This window comes from Phodopus roborovskii, unplaced genomic scaffold, assembly GCF_943737965.1.
Source record: "Phodopus roborovskii unplaced genomic scaffold, PHOROB, whole genome shotgun sequence".
NCBI classification, from domain to species: Eukaryota; Metazoa; Chordata; class Mammalia; order Rodentia; family Cricetidae; genus Phodopus; species Phodopus roborovskii.
Window position 1 is genome coordinate 11,699,426 of NW_026126558.1, and position 22,839 is coordinate 11,722,264.

The window sequence follows — 22,839 nt, forward strand, 5'->3', positions numbered from 1 at the left end:
CCAAGATGTTTGTGTTTCAGATTTTAAGATTTAGCCTCAGTTGTTGCCAAATGCAACATATACCTTGTCAAAGTGCCTTATGGGAAGGTCCACTCACTCAGACTTTACCAAGACATGAATGCAGTAGTAAAACACAAGCCTGCTTGACAGGAGCTACAAGCAACTTCATAACACTATAAGAGTAGTTACAAAGAGGTATGATTGACTTTGAAACAAAATAATAAAATTAAACACAGCCCCACTTTTCAGCAGGTTTCTCTCTCTCTCTCTCTCTCTCTCTCTCTCTCTCTCTCTCTCTCTCAGACAGACAGACAGACAGACAGACAGACACACACACACACACACACTCTTTCTCACCTAAAAGTAACAGTTTGGCACTTAGCAGCTTTTGTTGTTATTGCATCCCATATTAAGTTGCAAATTTTTTATAAACATTAATTTCTGCAGCCACAGTGTCAATGAACTGAACTGAAAAACCTGTTTGTTTGTTTGTTTTTGCTTTTGTTTCTTTTTTTGTTTTGTTTTTTATGTGAACTGACCAAGTCAACAGGCACTATGACATCACCATTGGACCCATGACTCTAAACAAGGAACCATCTCCTTGGAGAGACCTGAAGTAGACTGAGAAGAATTTTAAACTTCAGGACAGACAGACAGACAGACAAAAACAAAAACAGAGCAAACAGCTGTCCTGGTATCAGTTTCTCTCTGCTCTGGCAGACCACAGCTCTGTCATGTGCAGGTATTTCACCAAAGTCTATTCCCCTTCTGGCAATTTCTCTCCTCTGAAGCCACCATCTCAGCAACAGGAAAAAGTATTTTCTCTGCCATAGCGTCTTTGATGGAAAGCTTCCCAATGGGGAAATGTGCCCACAACATGGCTGATACGCAACACAATCCAAGCCTGGCTTTGAATGACAATAAGTTTGACTGGATGGCATGAATGTGTGGCACATCCAATCTAGAGCAAAGGATAAAAACTTAAGACTTTCTTTTGCCTAGTTGCTTCTGGCCTCAGCAGAGTTAGGAAACCACTCCCAGCCCTTTTCACATCCACCCTCTGGGTTGTTTCCAGCAACTTTCACAATGCCAATCACAGGTATGGGGAAATCCCTGCAGAGAGGCCATTTCAGGTCCACAGGTGGGACAATAGGATTAATGTTTTATATGCATTTTAACTGCATATAAACATTTCACGCAGGAAGTTTCTGGAAGAAATTCCTGTTCTCCAATTTATAACCAAAGGATGTACTTACACATTTAGCAATCACTAAGATTAGCTAGAAATTTCATATTGCATACAACTCACACTATCAAGTAACGGAGTACACTCAAGTCCCTGATTTCACACCAAGGTGGCATAATCTGAATGGAAAACAAAATATCTCTCAAGATAAATTCCATCAACTAAATAATTTTTTTTTTTCTTTTACTAATGGGGGATGGGAAGGAGGGAAAGAGAAGAGGATATTAGCGGGAATAGGATGAAATTAAGTTGAGGTAGTTTATTCTACCAGCCCAACATTACTGGGAGTGAAAGTCATCTAAAACTCCTACCAGTGAACAGCTTTGGAAGTGGTCTGCTACAAAGACAAGATTCTAAACACACCTGCATTCAAAGACAAGTCTGTAACTTCTAAGCAGCAGTAAACAGGACTTAGTGTGCTTTCAGACAGATTATATGAAGAAGTTTTTGATCCCTATGTACATTATCTGGACAGCTCTTTTTTTTAAAGTGTTGTTTCATCACTTTTAGTCGCAGCAGATCTCTTATCATTTGCCCGACTCTAAAATCTCCTCTGCACTAACAGCCTGTCGTGTAGAAAATGGTTTTGTTTTCCAGGTGAAAAGAAGAATGGCGCAAGCTCCCTCCCGAGCTGGCAGCACCCCTGGAACTCCCAGGACACAGTGAGCAAGTCCTTTAAGCTCACACAAGGGCTTCGGAGGACTTTAGCTCCTTGGGTGGCTGAATCTTTACTAAGACAGATTGTTGCCAGAGAGGAGTTTTATCTTAGTTTCAATTCATCAGAATATAGTTCTTAAAGAGTCTTAAGACAGAGCACTAGTAATAAATGGGAACTAACTGGGACAAACCTCAATTTACTGAGTGGGGCTGTATTATATCCCCCACACACAGTACAAGGACAGCCTTGTATGCTGGGTGTGCTGGCTTGCATATATGGGTTCTGTTGTTTCTTTACCACAGCCACACACACTAGGGCACAGCATCAGTTAGATAAGAGTTCCCTTCTGGGAAAATGCACCTTAGGGCTTTGACTGATATTTCATATGACACCAACCCCCACTCCCTCCTCCTTTTGACATACACTAGCCTCCACGGTTTACAGCCGCATCAGGCTGGAGGAACTGATTCCTCCCGGGTAGTTTTTCAAGTTACATGGTCTCCAAACAAGAGCAGAAGCCCAAGCTTCTAAGCATTAAAAAACCACCTAAGAGTAACCATTACTGAAGCCCACCCAGCACACAGCAAGATGGAACTGCTTCTCTGTGCTTGCTGACATCCAGCCAAGTGATGCGCTTGGGGCAGGGTCTCGCTTTTGGCTCCTCTTCCTCTTCAAGGGGAATGGACCCGGATGCGGAATAAGCCTTGCTGCAGCTGCAGGCGGAAGAGCTTGCAGTTGGCTATGCGCAGAGCTGCACAGCCTGTGCGCCGAAGGTCGGATGGCAGGAGTGGCTTTGTGTGGTGCCAGGTGCCTGTGCTTCTCTTAAACTCACGCACATAGTCGTAGTTGGTACCTAAACCCAGAGAGGAAACAGAGCTGCCTGAACTGATGCACCTGAGCCACTGAAAGCAGTTCCCAAGAAACCAGCGCAGCTTTCTCACCTGTGTCCAGGTCTCCGATAACATAAATACTGGCTCCTATGGGGACAGCTCCATACACAAAGGATGAACTGGCAGGGATGCACAGGTTCTGATCGTTAAGATAGATCCACCTGGAAGCAAGGCCAACAGATACAATTCAGGAAATCAAAAGTACAATGACATCTTAAGGGGGACAAGCAGGGACAAACACAACTTGGCAAGCCATCAGCACACTGCCACTCTTGACCCCCACTCCACTGGCAAGAACCTTGGCTGTGGTTACTGTCAAGACAGACAGCAAAGGCTCAATCAGACACAGTGACTCGCGCAGACTGGGACTGCCTCTGCTGAGTCCCACAGCTCCTGAGACTCATTCATGTGTGGCTTATGTTACTCACAGACTACTGCTTTCTCCCCCCCCCCCCATTTAAATGTTTAACTGTGTGTGTATGTCTGTTTGTTTGTGTGCAGGTATGTGCATATGAGTGCAGTGCCTGCAGAGGTCAGAGGACAAAGTCAAAAGCCTCGGAACTGCAGTTGCAGACAGGCCTCTGTGAGCCCCCAAATGTGAGCGCTGGAAACTGAATCCCAATCCTTTACAAGAGCAGCAAGTGGTCTTAACCACTGAGCATCTCTACAGCCCAGGGGTATGCTTATTGTTAAAGCCACATCACACTTGTATCCATCTGGATGCCTTTTGGCATTAGGTGTATTACAAACAAGGGAGATTAGGTGAGCCTTGTTTGGTTCTGGTTTTTGGTGGACTTACAGAACTGCTGGATTATGTAGGAAGGTCATGTGCCACGTAAGTGATGAGAAAATGTCCCTCTTAGGCTGCTCTGTTTTCTAGTTAGTGAGGCATGGGATCCCAGCTGCTCATGGTCACTGGGTCTTGGTGCCCTCACTCCTTTGAGGACTGAGCCACTGTAACAGTGAGAATTCCCTTAAAGTCTAGCTGTACTGGGTATTTTGGCATGAACTTACTGGCTACTTTCTATACCTGCTTTGCAAATGTCTATTCAAAAGCAGAAATAAAAATAAGACAAGCCCTTTGAAAAAGACATTCTAAAAAACAAACAAACAGACAAACAAACAAACAAACAAAAAAAAACCCTGACTAATCTTCAAATGTCAAAGTCAGGAAAGACAGGGGCTATCATAAGCTAAGGGACAGCAAGGAAACACAGCACCTGCTAGCAACTAGAATGCAGGTTGAATTGAGACAAGGAACATGTTGGTGGAGAGTAGGTGACACTGCAGACAGTCTGTACTTAAGCTAGTATTGACATCCATATTCTGACAAGGGAGGCGCTAGCATTAGAAGTGAAATGAATGGCTCATGGGAATGCCTTGACTTTCTGAAACTTTTCTAGAAGTCTAAAATTACTGCAGGGGAAGAACAGATAGTTTAGAGTACTTGTTGCTTTTGCAGAGTGTCTAAGTTCAATTTTCAGCACCCACATTGTGGCTCAGCCATCTGAAATTACATTTCTAGGGGATCTGATGCTCTCTATTGACCTCCACAGGCACACACATGATATGTATATAATACAGGCAAAACACTTATAAACATAAATATAACAATTACTGCAAACAGATATGGCTCAGCAGGTGAGGGTGTTTGCTACTTAGCCTGTTGCTTTAGTTTGATCTTTGGGATATATGCTGGAGAATCAACTCCTGCAAAGGTTGTTCGAGATAGGTAAAATCTAGGTTTTGCCATGCAGTAATGTTCACTCAGGAAACTGTGACCCATTTCCCATGGATAGCTTAAAGGCATGGTCCTTGTGTTAGCATTGAATCATAGCTACTCAGTCATAGCCTTGACTGCCCCCCACTGTCTAGGACAGCACACACGATTCAGGGTATCCACTCTGCAGCACAGCAGCTAAAGAGCCAATGTAGTAGGTGCGCGAAGTCTGATGTCAACTGCCTATATATAGAAACATCTCACAAAGATTATCACTCACTTCAACGGACTCTTCCCTGACTGTCATGAAACAGGCAACTTCCTTATTTTGAATTCCAAGAAACAAGGAAACAAGCTTTATAGTCAGGTTTGAGTCCCACCCAAGGCGACAGACAAAAGGAATGAAAATATAAGCAACTTCAGACGAGTTGCAGCTCAGTATGCTGACTATGTACTGAGTCAGTTGTCACGAAAAAGGTTTGTGCCAGTGTTTTGTCAAAAGCCAAACATGCCGCTACTGCCTGCTAATCACGCGGGACAGAATGTCTCACACTCATCTGGGCAGGACATTAGTACACTATTTTGTACTGCGGCAACTGGTCCCCACAGTGGCATATCAAAGAAGAAATGTAACAAGCCTCTGACATCCTCTGCCCACCCCCACAGAGCAAATACCGTCTAAACGGCCTCATTTTCTGTCTAGTAAATTCCCCTGACAGTCTACCCCTAATAACAGGAAGCCAGAGCATCTCTGAAAATATGCTAATGGAAAGTACATGACAGATCAGGCAACATTTACATGCATGTCTGACGCCCTTATCTGTTCACTATTCACTCAATCGCAAAGGTAGGAAAGGAGGCCTTATCTTACGGCACCCCCGTCTGGTAACATGGCTGAAGCACATCAGATTAGCCATGAGTGTCTCTGGGGATCTGAACAGGCCACAGCAGTGAGAACACTGCCTTGTGCTTATGAATGGGGAAGTGTGTGAGAGGAGGAGGCAGCACCTGCCACAGAAGCACGCCATGGCTTGTCAGGCACTTTTAAAAAGGTTTTTCTTAGCCAGGTGGTGGTGGCACACGCTTTTAATCCCAGCACTCAGTTGGCAGGGGCAGGTGGATCTCTGTGAGTTTGAGGCCAGGCTGGTCTACAGAATGAATTCCAGGACAGCCAGGACTGTTATACAGAGAACCCCCACCCCCCAGACACCAAAAAAGGGTTTTCTTTTTGCATTTATTCATGTACTGTGTGTGTATATGTGTGTGTGTGTGTGTGTGTGTGTGTGTGTGTGTGTGTGAAATGACAAGTTGTGTGGAAGTCAAAAGACAACTTGTGGGAATCAGATTTCTCTTTCTATCTTGGGGGTCCTGGCAACTGAATTCAGGTCATCAGGCATGATGGTAAGTGCCTTTATCTGCTGAAATACATTTCTGGCCTGTCAGTGTTTTTATATCTCACTGATGGCAGTCAGGTCTGATGCTGGAGGGTAATACGGGTTGACCACATGGGACATTGCTCTGTATACATTCATAGCTTAGCAGTTACAGAGTCAGGGCAGGGAGATGTGCAGAGTATATGGGATCAGGGACTGAGGAGTATGCACGAGCCTGGAAGATTGCGAAGGCTTTCTGGAGAGTAACAGGTAAGTGTAGTTTTGGAAAGGACCAAGTTAACTAGATGGACAACAGGGGCATTTCAGGCAGAAGCAGCCTGGAATTGAGCTAGCCAAGGATTCAGTGTGGAGCCTCTGAGTGGATAACATCAGAAAAAGCAGATGAAGGCCCCCTCATAAAAGGCCACCTATGGACAGGTGTGATGGTGCACACACAACTTTAAAACCCTAGCACTTGGGAGGCAGAAGTAGGCAGATCTCTGACACAGTGAGTTTCAGGAAAGCCTGGCCTACATAGAGAGATCGTTTCAAAATAATATATATTTTTAAAAAGGCCACAAATATTAATGGGTCAAAACTGTACCCTAAAAACTAGCGACCAATTATAAGCTACTAAGTGACAAGTGTGCTAGGTTCCAGGTTTCATGGTGTGCCTTTAAGTTACTGTGGTGGTTTGAGTGAGAATGGCCCCCATAGGCTCTTATATCTGAACCGTTTCGGAAGGATTAGGTGTAGCTTGTGGAAGGAGGTGTGTTACTAGGGGTAGGCTTTTTGGTTTCAAAAAACTCTGCCTGTTCCCACTGCTCTCTCTCTCTCTCTCCTCCGCTGCCAAAGTTTTGGATCAAGATGCATGCTCTCAGCCGTTCCTACCACCATGCCTTTGCTCCACCGTCATGGACTCTCACCCTCTGACACTGTAAGCCCAATTAAATGCGCTCTTTTATAAGTTGCCTTGGTCATCATGTCTTATCACAGCAATAGAAAAGCAACTAAGGCACTCACCAACTTCTGAAGGCACTGAAAAAATATCTGCATGTACATACTCCCTAGACAGAGAATTCAGTGACATCACTGGAAATCAAGCTGAGACACATCTCTGGAAGCACAGAGAGCACGGACAGGCATGAGGGCCTCAAGACTCTCCAATCACAGAGGGTGAGCATCAGGGCAGAATCCTCAAGACCGCTTACCTCTTGAACTCATCATGATAGAATTCAGACTTGCAGGTTACCATCTCGCTGCCTTGGATGTCCTCTCGACTTCTGACGCCTCCAAATACATACAGCTCCATGGCAACACCGCAGGCCACTGCTCCAAACCTGCCGGGCCACAGAACACAGGACCTCAGCCCTAACTCCTCTACTACTTGTTCTTTTGTTTGTTGGTCTTTTTGAGACAGGGTCTCATTATGTACTCAGGGTAGGCTGGGACTCACTACATAGACCACATTGAACTCACAGTAATCCTCTGGCTTCAATAGTCTCCCAAGTGCTGTGACAACAGGCATGCGCTACCATGCCAACCCAATTGCTTTTGTCTTTATGTGTATAGGCGCGCGCGCTCGTGTGTGTGTGTGTGTGTGTGTGTGTGTGTGTGTGTGTGCATGCACATGCTCACACGTGCATATGGAGGCCCAAGGCTCACGTCAGTAGTGACTCATGGGTTCCTTATTCAGTAAGACAAGGCTCTCAACTGAACCCACAGTTTGCCTATAGGGCTAACCCAGCTAGCCAGCTCCCTTAGGAACCCCTTGTCTCTGCCTGTCCAGTGCCTGCCTGGTATTTACTTGGGTACCGGGGATCTGAGCTCTGGTCCCCACACTTGTAGCACACTGCATGCTTTAACACTGAGCCACTTCTCCAGTCTTCACTGCCGCTGTAACTGCAGTGCCATGTCCTATGTGCATACGGCCCTACTCTGAGGCCTCAGATACATCAGCAGTAGCATGACAGGCACACACACTCTGCAGATACATCAGCAGTAGCATGACAGGCACACACACTCCGCCTCACCTCCTCTCCTTCAGTGGGCATATGGCAGTCCACTGCTGGGTCCGTGGATCATAACACTCCACAGACTCAAACAGTTTTCCATATGATCCTCCACCCATGGCATAGATTTTCTTTTTCATAGCTGCATAGCAGCCAATCTGAAAGGAAAAAACAATGGTGGGGGAAGGTACCATTTGTCATTAGAATGACATGAACAGTCAGCAACTGACCCAGAGAGCATGGTCACATACATAGGGCAAGTTCCAGCTCTTAACAGCAAAACAGTGACACCTCCTCAAATGACCCCACAGGGTTTTGGAGATGGAAAGAGCTGGTGACACATATTGGAAATCCTCTGGAAAGGAGTCTTCAGCAAAGAAGCCAGTAACTATACTTTTCTTTACTTTTTGTGGGGCTATGTTGGGGCTGGAACCCAGAACCTTGAACATGCCAGGTCAGTGTTCTGCCACTACCTTGGACCACAGCCCATAATCCTATAAAAAAATTATTTTTGGACCTGGCTCCCTTTTTCCACCACGTGGGTTCTGGCACTTGAACTCCAATCATCACGCTTGGCAGCAAGCACCTTTACCCATTGAGCCATCTCAATGTCCCTATAATCTAACCTGTCACAAGAGATTTTAAATTCTGGGGATTTGGCAGCGGCACAGCACTTGCCTGGTTTGCATAAGCCATGAGTTCTATCCGTACCACACTGGGTGAGATGGGGAGTAGAAGGCGATTTCTAGCATCTACCTCCTTTCACCAGTATTAGAGTTCCCAAGAGTTAAGATATTTGGGACAATAAACAGCTCAAATGCTGTCACAACTGTCTAGTTGGATGAGAAGACAGGATATCCATGACATGAACCAGAGTCATACAGATGGACTGACAGACAGCTCTGAGTCTAAGTGAGAGAGGCTCACAGAAGAAGCCACTGCAGAGTAAGGGAGGAAGGTGGGAGAGATCAGGCTAGCCACAAAGTATCTTCTACAGACCCTGCAACCCAGCACTGCTGCTCAGAGGCTGACAAACACTCACACAGGCTCTTTCCTTCTGTGGCGTGTGACTGCTCACATGAAGGTAAGCTGCTAGCAGAGACAGAATGCTGGAGCCTTGGTCCTCTCTCAGTTTTTGAGGACATATTTAAGAAATGAAGATGTGCACTGGGCACTCTGCTCCAGCAGAGTTCGATGTGAGGCCCTGGGTGTGACCCTTCCCACTACAAGAACCAAGCTTAGAGACACTGACTTTGAAAGTCAGCTTGAAAAGAAGCCAGCTGCAGCAGACTGTGGCACCCACCTTTCTGACCATGGTCAAGTCAGGTTGCTTTGTCCAGGTTTTTGAATAAATATCATAACACTCCATGGAAATCAACTCCCGGTCACCATCCTCCCCTCCAAGGATGTACAGCATCCCATCTATTTCCACGATCCCGAAGTTGTGTCTTGCCTGGAAAGACATCACAAACCTTTATAGGAGAAACTGAATAGTCCATGTTTGCTAAATGTCACAGGAATTGTTTTATTCCGGCATTCAGGCAAAAGGGAACCTTGTTTACACTGTTTCTTCTTGGAATGCTTCCTCATTATGTGTGGATTCCCTCAGTACAACAGACAGAGCAGTCACTCCTCAGGACCAGGGACAAAAGATGCAGGTTAAGCACAGCAGTGATCCATCACTGCTGTGCTTAACTTACAGAGCGCAGAAGAGTGACTACCTCCCAGAACAACTGGCTCAGGGACATTGCTTCTGTGCAGTTAACGGGCAAGCAGGTTTCTGAGGAGACAGACGATGACAAAAGTCAGGTAGTGTAGACTGTCTGAGGCCAGGATGGGCAGCAGGGAGGGCAGAGCATGCCAGAGTATCAGGAATTACAGAAGCCAGAAGTGCTTATCATTAGCTCACAGCCCAAGCAGAACATTAGCCACTCCTGGCTTGCAGAGTCTCTGTAGGAATGTGTGAAATCAGTGTGTGCAGAGGTGGGAACAACAAAGAAAGAGGAGAAGGCATCTCTAGACTAGGGAGGCAACGAGGGAGGTGGTGCTAGGCAGGAGGCCAGAAGGAGGCAGAGAAGGAAAAAGCAGGAGAGGGAGATGAAGGAAAGCAGAGCTTCAGGCAGGGGGAGGCCAGGCTGCCTCTTCTTTCCCTATACTAGAACCCACACCAATAAAAGTGCCAAGGAGAAAAGAAACACACCGGAGACAAACCGTACCATACCTCATTCATGGGTGGAAGAGCAGTCCACGTGTTGGCGTCTGGGTCATACTTCTCCCCCGAGCTCAGTGTCTGCTTATTTTCATCTTGGCCCCCCAACACAAACAAAAATCCTTCTGAAAAAAGCACAGGGGACACAGGGCACCGTCAGCAGGTGCTATGGTGCATTTAGAACTCCCCTCTCCAACCCTGACAGTCTGTTTGCTCCTTGGTGACAGATCCAAACTTGTTAGTCACCCTGGCCACTCCACTTTACTCAGTACAGTCTATGAGGTGATTCTTACCCGATAGGAGAAGAAAGGCGATGACACCCTTTGGTCCCCAGGCAGCTCAGGGCTATCTCAGTTCATAACATCATTCCCTAGCTCAGTGAGTCTCAATCCACATCTATTCTCAGGGTCACAGGGATACTCGGAATAGGGCACGCAACATTCAAATCAGAATCACGACTTACTGTTGAGCCTGCTCTTGGGGTAGGTAGGGGTGAGCTCAGCAATGGGGCACAGGGCCAGCACAGACAAGGTTACAAGTTTTATTCCCAACGTTGTTAACATGAGAATAAGTGTGCCAGCTGGGACCAGACGCAACTTCTTTTTAAAATTACACTTGACACCATACACACTCTCTTGGTAAGTGTGGCTCTCAGCCTCATCAAAGAAGCTGCTGTCTGAGGCAGACAGAGGCTACTGCAGAGAGCACAACTGGCTAAAATGCAGGACATGAATGACCACCGGATGTCTGGCCCTAACTGGGACATCTACAACACAAGCCCTGCATGTAAGGCTCTGGGGACAACATGGAAGGGAGGGTGGAAGGCTGTAGGAGACAGATGGCCAGGACGTCTGCTGAGAGACAGTGTCTTTTAGGCAGGACAGGGAAGCTGCATCAATGGACTCTCAACAGTTTGGTTGCCTGCACAGGGCCACACCAGTCCACATGCCAACATAGATGGGGAAATGTCATAAGGTTCTACATGCTTCTACATGAAGCAATAGAGGCAGTCAGTGGGCACCGAGGGGGAATCCAGTTTCTTCAGGGATGAGTCCTATAGGTTTTCAATCCTATGGTCAACTCTAGACACATGCACACACAGACCACACTAACTGACTCAGGAGATTTTATATGTATGTATGTACGTATGCATGTATATGGTCATTAATTTGAGATGTGTCATGGTGGGATATGGCAAGAGTTGCAGAGAATAGAGAGAAGGATAGGAATGGTATAAATATAATGTACTTATATATTTCAAGTGTGTGTGTGTGTGTGTGTGTGTGTGTATGTGTGTGTGTTTGTACATGTACTCATGCGATGGATCACATATGAAGGTCAGAGAAGAGCTTTCAGGAGTTGTTTGTCTCCACTGTGTGAGTCCTAGGGATTGAACTCGGGCCCTCAAGTGTGGTAGCAAGTGCCTTTTCCCACCTTGGCCAGCTTAACTGATTTAAATGTCCTGCTTGTTTAGGAAAGTTCAAGCTTGAACTCAGTTTTGGAGCAATACGTGTAAAACCTCTATAGAAGAAAAAGAATACCTTCATCCAAGTCCCAGACTATCTGTCATGTTGCAAGGCATTAATTTTTCTATGAATAAGAGCATCCAGCAAAGGCTCTCAGGCACATCAAGAAATGTGGTCCCATCGAGTAAGAGCAGAAGCAACCACTGACAATGGTGCTGTAAAGACTTGAAGATGAGCAGAGAAAGCAAAGCAGTGACACCACAGCCCCGAAATGCACATGACTACTAAATGACCACACACTGAACACAGATTCACAGAGAAACGGAAACAAACAAAAAGTTTCCTGGGTGGACCAATAGATTCTCAGAGTTGGAGAGTCGCTGAAGATGAATCAAAAGCAATCATTAACCCAGCCAGAAGCTGACACAAGCAAGCAGACAATGCAGGAGAAAGGTTTGACATTCTTGACATTCTAAGAGCAGAGGCAACATGGGAAGCCAAAGTGGACAAGGAAGAAAAAAAAAAAAAAAGGAGGTGAAATGGCTTAGCAGGTAAAAGAGTTTGCCACAAAGGCTGACAACCTGAGTTTGATCTCTGGAACTCATATGTCACCATACCAGGTGGTGGTAGAGCTCAAACCCAGGACATACTACCATCTGAGTCACCCCCCCCTTATTTTTTTAGATAGCATGCAACTACAGATCCCTAGCTGACCTAAACTTATTATGTAGACCAGGCTGGTCTCACACTCCTGCCTCTGCCTCCCAAGTACTGGGATTAAAGGTGTGTGGTACCACACCAGGCAAAATCACATCTGTATACCTGCATAAGCCTGAAATGACACATTCCTTGGTCAGGCTGTGCTAAACCTGAGCAGAGCATACCTGCTGACAGAACGCCATGGTTAATTCTCGGCATGCTCAGAGGGGCCAGCTCGATCCACAGCTGCCGGTTAGGGTCGTAGAGAGGGCACATACAGCGCATGGCGGCCGTGGGTTTCCGTGAACTAAGGAAATACATAACTGATGTTTTACAGTTCTGCTCACGATAACCACTGTCAATTTCAGTAGTCTACAGATGGTTAAACTTTTAAAAATGTCAATTACTGTTATACTTTAGACAGAGATTATTCCCCTGCATTTTTTGTGTGTATAACTCCCCCTTCCCCCATACCCCTCTCCCAAGGCCCCCTGCCACACTCACACTCTCTCTTCCCCTCCAATGGTCACTATGCACTCTGAGTAGCCCCTTGGCTTGAAGCTGGCCAGCATGGCTTCCCCCTGCTGCGGCTGGCTGAGTGGGATGTTGCTGCACTCTTTGACGATTTCTCGTACCAAGGGCTCATTCAGCATCTGCTCCCGCAGGTAGCTGGAGTCCAGCCCTGAAACCCAGAGTGCTGACATGACATCCTTCATGTGGACCTGCAGAGGGAGGAGGAGGGACAGGAGAGGGTGACAGAGGTCTTCTCAAACACCTCCTGACTCTCAGCAGATGGTGGCTGCTGCCTATTAGCAGACACTGTCATTTTTAGCACAGCCTGAATATGCAACCAGCCCCCTATTCTTCTGGAAAAAAAAGATTTAATTTCATTTTTATTATTTTATGTGTATGAGTATTTTGTCTGTGCATCACATACACGCTGGTGCTGCAAGAGGTGGTGACCCTCCACAGGAGGCTGGGAATCAAACCCGGGGCCTTTGCAACAGCACAACAGTGTTCCCACCACTGAGCCAGCTCTCCAGTCCCAACCATTCTCTCTCTCTCTCTCTCTCTCTCTCTCTCTCTCTCTCTCTCTCTCCCTCCCTCCCCCCCCCCTCTCTCTCTCTCTCTGTGTGTGTGTGTGTGTGTGTGTGTGTGTGTGTAGGTTCCTGTGGGCCACAAGAGGGCATCCAATTCTCTGGAGCTAGAGTTACTGGCTGATGTGAGCGGCCCAATGTGGGTGCTAGGAACTCAAGTTGGGTTCTTGGCAGAAACAGCAAATGCTCGTAACTGATGAGCCATTTCTCCAGCTCCCTGTTTTTATATAAAAGTTTTTAATTTTTAATTATTGTGTAGGGGCCTACAGGGCAAAGAAGGGGGCATCAGAGCTACTGGAGCTAGGTGGCTGTGGGCCACCTGACTGGTGTGTGCTGAGAACCCAACTCTGGTCGTCTGTAAAGCAGCAAGCACTCTTAACTGCTCAGCCACTTCTCTAGCCCCTTCTTTCTTTTGAGACAGGGTCTTGCTATGTAATCTAGGCTGGCCTCAAGCCCACCATCCTCCTGCCTCAAGACTCTAAGTCCCAGGATTACAGATATGTGGCACTCTGTTCTCTCCTTTTTAATTGTTCTTGTCCACAGTCTCTGGGAATAAAGGTTTAATTATAAAACAAACAAACAAACAAACAATTTGTATTTGCATTGCAGAGTTTCAAAAGCTTTCCATGCTTTCCATGCACTGAAGGGGTTACCTAAGTGAAAGTGGCCATATTTATCTTACTGTCTAGACAGACTATGACTAAGCCATAGTCACTGAGACACCAGGAAGATAATATGAGTACAGTAAGGTAAACTTGGGGACAGATCAACATTAATATTGTAAGAAAATCAGCAAGGTTAAAAAAAAAAAACAAAAAACAAAAAACAAAAAAGCCAGAATTGTATAGCAATTCCTGCAATGGTCATGGTTCAAAACTACCTCATGGTTTTGGGTATTTTTGGGTCTCAGTGGTCATCTCTGACACTTGGACATGCTCTGGGTGATTTTGACCATGGACTTGATCTCAATTCACTATCCAGTACCGCCTCTGTGGGTAAGTGGCCACCTCAAGTAACTTAAAACATACTTTTCCAAAGGACAGAGAATGCCCTGTTTCCCAGTAACCAGTCACCCTGAACACTCTGAGCAAGAGGATGACACAGTACAAGCCAAGGAGGAATTGTGTCTCCTAGTGGCCTCTCTGAGTATCTCCCTTCCTTGGCCTAATTGCAGCTGAGACTAAAAGCGTAGTTTCTGAGTGTATGCACTCACAGGCTTACAAAATTTAAAAACTACAAGATAATCACCAAGAGCTGAGTCAGTCACTGCCAAGAACAAAGAATAGTGTAATTATGCATCCCAAAATCTAGTCTCTGAAACTGGCCAAATATAAGTAATTGGAGAGAAGAAGAGAAGAATTGAAAACAAGCTATATTCCCCGTTGGAGGCCAATGGGGAACTAAAGGCTGTTGTTTTCTAAGACCCTCCCGCAGCGGTTGTTCCCAGACCTTCTCTATTTGGTTTCTTATTGTTACTTGCTCATTTATTACTTTTCAGACAGAATCTCATGTAGCTCTGGTTGTCCTGGAGCTTGCTATGTAGACCCTGCTTCTGCCTCCTGAGTGCTGGGATTAAAGTGATGCAATGCCCTGCCTCCCTGTTTAACTTTAATTACCATCTCTTTCTTTTTCTTTTTAAAAATTTATTTATTTTACAACCCACAGAAGTTTTCCCTCCTTCCTCTCCTCTCCTCCCCACCCCACCCATTCCTTCTCTTTCTGTTCAGAAAGGGGCAGGTGTTTCACAGGTATCAACAAAGGATAGCATATCAAAATTGTGGTAAGACTAATCACCTCCCCTTGTACTTAGGCTGGGCAAGGCAATCCAATATGAGGAATAGGTTCCCAAGAGCCAGCCAAAGCGTTAGGGACAGCCCCTGCCCCCACTGCTAGGAGTCTCATAAATAGATCAAGGTACACAACTGTCACAGATATGTAGAGGGCTACAATTTATTTCTTTTAAATTTAGTTGTGTGTGAATGAATGAATGAATGAATGAGGGTGCAGGCATGCCATGGAATGCAGAGATCAGAGGACCACATTTAGTAGTTAGTTCTCCTTCTACCTCTTGCTTCTGCTGTGCTGTGTACTCCAGGCTGGCTGGTACATGAGCTTCCAGGTGAGTCTCCAGTCTGTGCTTCCCATCTCACGGTAGGAGCACTGGGATTACAGATGTGCACCCCTGCATCCTGTCTGTCTATCTGGATTTCTGAGATGGGTTTCTTTATGTAGCCCTGACTGTCCTGGAACTCACTCTGCAGACCAGGCTGGCCTAGAACTCAGAGGTCTGCCTGCCGCAGCCTCCTGATCTGGAGTTAAAGAACCACCACAGCAGGTTCTTGCTTTTTTTTTTTTTTTTTTTTTTTTTTAACATAGGTTCCAGGGATTAAACTCGGGGTGACAGGTTTGTGCTGGAAGTGTTTTACCCTCTGAGCCATCTTCTCAGACCTTCCTATGCCACACTCCTGGCATGGTGTCAGTCACTCCAGGGAAAGCCTCAGAAGAGCTTTTCTGTCACACTCCATGTTCTACCCCTGTCTGCTGACTCAGCACCTTGTGAGAGGGTGGCCTGGCACTTTCTACAAAAGGTTCAACTGCAGGTAGGAAAACTCCAGCTTCAGCTTAAACTGGGTTCCCACTTAAAAGCAACGTATGACAGTGAGTGTAGCTTTACAGGTGCCCAACATACTGTGAAGTACACGGACCGCTCTCTCAGTCTGTGTCTTTGGGGGCAAATGAAATGACTTGAGTCTCCTAGGGGACATGAGGTTAATGTTTTTCTTGTTGTTTTGTTTTTCAAGACAGGGTTTCTGTGTGTGTAGTCCTGGTTGCCCTGGAACTCACTCTGTAGACCAGGCTAGCCTCGAACTCAAAGAGATCCACTTGCCTCTGCCTTCGGAGTATTGATATTAAAGGTACACGCTACCATACCCAGCAAGCACTGCTATTTTTTCTGCTTTATTTATTCTTCTCTTATACAATACATCCAGCCCACAGCACCCCCACCCCCATCCAGATCCACTGCTCTTCCATTTTCCTTCTGAAAAGAGCAGGCCTACTGGATATAGCAACCCAACATTGCCTAACAAGTTACAATAAGACTAGGCACAAACCCTCATATTCAGGATGGACAAACAACCCAGGTGGAGGAAAAGAGCAGGCAAAAGAGTCAGAGACACCTTCACGCCCACTATTAAGAGTCTCATAAAAACCCATGCTGAAAACCAGAGCATATATGTAGAGGACCGAGCTCAAACCCATGCAGGCTCTGTGACTGTCATGCCAGTCTCTGTGAGTCCACATGAGCCCAGCTTAGTTAGTTGATCCTGTGGGCTGTGTGGTTGGGGTGTCCTTACCCTTTCTGGTTCCTACAACTTTCCTCTCCCTCTTTCACAGGCTTCCCTGAGCTCCATCTAATGTTTGGCTGTCTCTGAATGAAGTACTGCTAATATTAATGACAAACCTTTACTAAACAACCCTTCCCTTCTTGGTTTCTGTTTTTATTGGAGACAGGGTTTCACTGTGTAGCCCTGTTTGGCATGGAGACCAGGCTGGCCTTGAACTCTGAGATAATGCCCATCTTTGTCTCCAAAGTACTGGGGTGAAGGCATCTGACCATGCCCAGCTAAGCATCTCTTTAATTTCTATTTTCCCTCCAAACCAGCTACGAAGTTGGAGACTGGAGGAATCGGACTCTAGTTGCCTTGAGTAGAGGGCCATCAGCTAAGCAGCCAGCTGGATTTCCCTCATGTCCTGCTTTAAATATTCTACAGGTGCCTTTGCGAGACAACACAGCTGCTTGCTACTGAAGAGAGGGCACTGCACACAGCTGCTAGCTGCTAAACCGACAACGCTACATGGTAACCACAGCTGCTTGCTCCTGAAGCAGAACTCCGGCTCCAGAAAGCACTATCTTAGCCACAGATTTCAGACAGCTTGTCCATCAGGACCTCACTAACCCCCAGCAGCCATTTTCACCCAGGCCGGAGTGCGAGCATTTCCCTGGTGGCCAGCCTGAGGTTAGTGCAAACAGTCTTTCATTACTATGAAGGTACACTGAGACTGGCACAAATATGGCCATCTCCTCTCTGGCAATCCTGAAGGATGGCTGTAATTCCAAACACCATTGCCATACTTCTTTTCTGGCTATAGAAGCAAATTTTTTATTCAGTTGGAAGCTTCCCTCCTATGTTGTCCCCTAGCATTGTAATATTGAGCAATCCTCCCCCCCCCCAAGGTTATCCTTCAATGGCCCTTCATTCCTACTTTTGAGCTTAACTGTTAGCCTACGATGAACTGTGACATAAAGAGGAGAGACTGGAAGAATGGAAGAAAACAAAGTGGGGACAGCAATCAATGACAGCGGTAGCAGGACAGGTGAAGAGATCCATAGAATGATCAGGACTGGGGTGCAGGAGATAATGAAGGCTGTAAAGAGCTAAAAAAAAAAGAGAAACTATGAGCCCTGTTACTGGAAGAGTTCCAGAAAACTCCTAAGATGTAAAATCCAAGGGTCTCAGAGATGCTAGGCCTGAGGACTATAATGCTCACCTCTGTAGGAGCTGAGGGTCAACACCTGAGGCCCTCAGAAGCTCTAACAGCTGTAGGAAGGAGCCTGCTGCCCACTGCTGCTAGAAGTACAGGGTTAGAACAGCTGTCCATGCCAGGACCACTGGCAATTAAGCTCAATGCAAGAAGCCTCCAAACTGAGCATCTGCAGCCACAAGTCTGACTGAACAACCTGGACAAACAGGCTCCTGGCTCTCAGGGCTGGGAGTGTGAGCAGATGGGAGATGTTTTCCAGATACCCTTTAGTTCACAAAAAACTTGGTGAGTGTTTCAAGATGGAGAAGACAAACTACTTTGATTTGTATTTAAAATAAATGAAGGGCTGGCTCAGTAAAGTGCGTGCCGTTCAAGTGTGCTGACCTGAGCCTGATCTCCAGAATGCAGAGTGCATGTAAGATTGCTGGGCATGGTGATGTGCACTATGGCTGGACCCTAGGGCTGGGCAGGCAGAGGCAGGAAGATCTCTGAGGCTTGCTGACTAGCCAGTCCAACCTAATTGGTGAGCTCCGAGTTAATGAGACCCTCCAAGATTGGATAGTGTTCCTAAGGGACATCATCAATGGTTGGCCTCTGCCTTCACATGCACCCCTCCCATCACACAAAGTCAATAAGCGGCCATGTCCTGAGTGGCAGGTACCTTTCTCATCTCTGTGTCATGTGCTATCCACCGAATCACCGCCTCAAACACGTATCTTTCATTGCCAACGTTCAGCTTCTCAAGAGAGATCACTTCTTTGAGCTTCTGCGGACTCAGCTCCAGGAACTCCTCTGTGTTGCTGACATCTCGGAAGTGAGTCTCCAGATACTCCGTGGCCAGGTAATGCACGTGGTGCAGGCAATAGTGCAGCGCAAAGTCGCGGATGCCGATGCAGTTCTCCGCAGCAATGCAGCCCTCCAAGAACTCACAGCACAAGGTTTTAAGGTCCGTCAGCAGCAGCAGGTCGGCTGCCTGCACAACATCTTGGATCGTGTCTTCATTTAGCCTGATCTATAAGAGGACCATAAGCATTTTATATCTGAATGCAGTCGTCAAACCCAAACCACTAACCCAGTTCTGGTCCACAGGAAATTTGCTACTTTTTTCGTTATCTTTAAAGGTTTGTTTTTAATCATGAGTATGTGCACATGAGTGTGGTTGCCTGCAGGTCAGAGGCATTAGATCCCACTGGAGCTGGAGTTACAGGCAGTTAGTTGTGAGATGCCTGGAACTGAACTCAGGTCCTCTGCAGGAGTAGGAAGTACTCTTAACAATTAATTTCTCCTGCCTTCAAATTCCCACTGTTGGAGGTCAAAGATGACTGGCGGTGTTGACCATATACTGCACATCTTTCAAGAGTCTGAGGCACCAAGGGGCCTTCTCTCACAGCACGTGTGTCTGACTCTAACCTGCTCACCTGTCCAGGACTTCTCCTGTGCCAACACGATCTACACTCTTCCTGTTGAGGGAATGTACCCTTGTATTCACATTTTCAATTCACACAAAAACCAGATTGAGTGTTTAGGAACAGTACTGCTGTTAGTGGAAACTGGAGTTATCTCTAGACACACGGGGGTTCCTGTCTGCCAAGTGGGTGCTTTGTATCTCCTCGGCAGTCTGTACTTAATGCCAAAGCATGTGGGCCTCAACCTACCCACTGGCATAAATCCCTCATGCACAGGTCTCCCTTACTGTGAGTCTGGTCTTCTCCAGTGTCCTGTCTGATGCATTGTTCTCTCCCTGTCTCACACTTCTCCATGCAACTGTAAAATGACATACCACAGCCAAGCTCCCCCAGACTTTGCTGCTTCAGAAATGAGAGAGTCCAGGGTCGAGCAAGAAGCATTTTACCACATCCTATACATTTTCATACTACAGATTTTAAGATGTGTTATTACCCATTGCCTTAGAAACTGAGCACAGACCCAGCATTCGGGAAGCAGAGCAGGTACATCTCTGTGAGTTTGAGGCCAGTGTGGTCTACAGAGCAGGTTCCAGGACAGGCTTAAAGTAATACTGAGAAACTTTGTCTCAAAAAACCAACTAACCAAACAAGAAAACAAACAAACAAACAAACAAAAAAAAAAAAAACCAAAAAAAAAAAAACCAAAAAACCAACTAAGCACAGAATTGTGGTTAGTAATATACTAAGTGAGGAAAATTTCCCTTGCTAGGGATATTACTAACTTTTCTTCTTTTTATATCTTTTTTTGTTGATTGGATTTCTTGTTTGTTTGTATGTGTGCTGGCTTGTTTCATGTCAACTTGACACAAGCTAAAGTCATCAGAGAAGAGGAAGCATCAACTGTGAAAAGGCTTCTGTAAGATCAGGCTATAGGGAAGCCTTAGTGCATTTCCTTATCTACTGATTGATGGGGGAGCTAGTGCCACCCCTGGGCTGGTGGTCCTGACTTCTATAACAAAGCAGTCTGAGCAAGCCATGAGAGCAAGCCAGTAAGCAGCACCCCTCCATGGCCTCCACATCAGCCCCTGCCTCCAGGTTCCCACCCTGTTTGAGTTCCTGTTCTGACTTTCTCCAATGATGGACTGTGATGCAGAAGTTTAAGCCAAATAAATCCTTTCCTCTCCAAGTTGCTTTGTTCATGATGTTTCATCACAGCAGTGAAAACCCTGACTAAGACAATGTGTGTAGGTGCATGTGTACCAGGACACCTGTGGAGGTCAGAGGACCTTTCAGGAATGGATGGTCTCTGTTTACCATGTGGTTTCTTCAGAACGAACTAGGTTATCAGGGTTGGCAACAGAGCCTTTACCCACTGAGCCATCTGTCCTCTTCCTCTTCTTTTATTTCTACTTTTTTTTTTTTGCACTGCTTGGGATGGAACCCAGGGCCTCATGCATTCCAGGTAAGAGCTCTACCACTCAGCCACATCTCAGCCCCAAGAATGTTAAATTCAGCAGAAGGCAGGGAACAGCTGCAGATACAAACCCATGCAGAAACACTAAATCACATCTCAATGAAAGCAAACAGCTAATGTAGAAGTCTGTCATGGCTTAAGCTGTCAACTGGATTCTAAAGTTTAAACTAGGACAAATCCTAGCAGTCAGTCTGAAGACAGTCTCCAGGCTGCACCCGAAGCTTGCACAGAGCATGCCCTCAGTGGCCCATCACCTGCAATGCTCATAACTGCACTGACTCCACCCTGCCAGTCAGACCTGGCTGGTCAGATGCCTGCATCTGGAGTGCTTCTAGGATCTTAGGGGCCATGCTAAAAGGACTCTAGCTTCATTCACTTTAACCATCACACACATGCACACCCATTGGCTTGTGTTTAAGGAAAAAAGAGTCCCTTAAACTGTGTTTTCCTAAGAAATCACATCACACACTTCAGCAGGACTAGATTACCTGAGTGTGTGGACAGAACGAATGCATTTAGAAAAGATGGGCAATATACCCCAAACTACTGGGAAAAAGAGGCCTTTCAGAACAGGGGAGGTGGGGGAACAGCAGGGAGGAAGAAGGGTCCAACAGAGGGGCAAGGAGTAAGATCCTGGAGAAAATGGGGCAGAACACACCTTCACACACCTAAATGTACGACTCTGCTCTCTGGCCAAAATACTCAAAAGAAACTTCTTTTCTGTTTTTTTGTTTTGTTTTCTTGGGATATGTCCCGGAGGAACTGTTCTCTGTGGAACAGTCCTGACTGTCCTGGAACTCATTCTGTAGACCAGGCAGGCCTCGAACTCACAGAGATCCACCTGCCTCTGCCTCCTGAGTGCTGGGATTAAGAGTGTGCCGTTTTTACGATTTATTTTTATCTACTTGTGTGTATGTATGTGTGTGTTTGCTCCATAAGATCTTCTGGAGTCAGGGTTCCTGGTGGTTGTGAGCCCCCTGCTACAGGTGCTGGGACTTGAAGAGCAGCAAGCTCTTTGAACCTTTCTCTGTAGCCCTGCTGAGCGGCATAAGAGTTGTATGCTAGGACTTAAATTACAGAAAGAGGACGGGGTTAGAAGGCAAGGAAAAGAAAGCAGTCTAGTCGCTTACCATTTCTTGCCTGGGTAATACCACATCTCCAGAAACAATGTGGCACAAAGAGCAGAGGGGATGCAGGAAGACAGGGCAGGGTGGGGTGAAGGGCAGGGGTGGGGTGAAGGGCACGGTGGGCTGAAGGGCAGGGCCACCAGTGCATACTACAAGGGTGGCTTTCAATGTGAGGTGCCTTTCGTGGCAATGACCATAGGAAACTTTCTATAGAACAAGTCCCAGTGCCCAGAGGAGCTCCTGTTTCCAGGCAGACAGAGAAGGTTCTGACAGGGTGGGTGTTGTGCAAGATCAGATTCAAGACGTGGTGGCAAGAGTCAGTAGTGAGGGTGCACTGTTCTTCCAATCCCAGCCTGGAGCTCAGAAGAGCACAAGCTGGGATTTGCTCTATGATCTTTGTTTTTGTATGTCACCGCCAGGAAGATGCCAACAGATGCCCCTGATGGCAGAAGATGACATGGCAGTACCGCTCTGAAAGCTGGGAAGCCTCTGCTGTATCTGGAGCCTGGGTCTCACCATACCTGCCCACTGAAGATGTAATCCAGGATCTCTCTCATAACCATTACCGATATCCCTTCAAGTTCAATCTTATAAGTGGATCCGTCATCTTTTGGAGGATTATAGTTTAACTTTGTCCTAAGAAAGGGAAAAAAATGTAAAATTTCTGTGAACCAGCAGAAAGAGTTCTAAATATTTATGCATTAAAAACTATAATACAGCATTTAGTGAGCAGCAAGTATACTTCTACTTAAGTGGATCAACATACAGAGCTTTAGCTCAAAAACACTGGTGGCCCTAGTACACACATGTTACTTAATCTCATTAAGGGTTTGCTTTTAATTATGTGCATGTGTGTCCACATGTGTTCAGGTGCTCATGGAGGCCAGAGGGTTCAGATAATCCAGGGGCTGGAGTGA

At 46.2% G+C, this 22,839-nt stretch overlaps 1 protein-coding gene across 1 annotated transcript in view; it reads right to left on the bottom strand.

Moving 5' to 3' along the window:
• Positions 1 to 2,275: 2,275 nt before the first annotated feature.
• Gan (gigaxonin) overlaps positions 2,276 to 22,839 on the bottom strand; it is a 45,551-nt gene continuing 24,987 nt past the window's right edge. Inside the window, exons 2-11 of the mRNA XM_051201738.1 lie at positions 22,444 to 22,558; positions 18,577 to 18,927; positions 12,778 to 12,995; positions 12,459 to 12,580; positions 10,121 to 10,233; positions 9,203 to 9,352; positions 7,921 to 8,057; positions 7,099 to 7,227; positions 2,846 to 2,955; positions 2,276 to 2,757 (exon numbers count right to left, since the gene is read on the bottom strand). Of these exons, the coding sequence (XP_051057695.1) occupies positions 2,576 to 2,757; positions 2,846 to 2,955; positions 7,099 to 7,227; positions 7,921 to 8,057; positions 9,203 to 9,352; positions 10,121 to 10,233; positions 12,459 to 12,580; positions 12,778 to 12,995; positions 18,577 to 18,927; positions 22,444 to 22,558 (1,627 nt within the window). The 3' untranslated portion in view covers positions 2,276 to 2,575. The remainder of the gene's footprint in view (positions 2,758 to 2,845; positions 2,956 to 7,098; positions 7,228 to 7,920; positions 8,058 to 9,202; positions 9,353 to 10,120; positions 10,234 to 12,458; positions 12,581 to 12,777; positions 12,996 to 18,576; positions 18,928 to 22,443; positions 22,559 to 22,839) is intronic.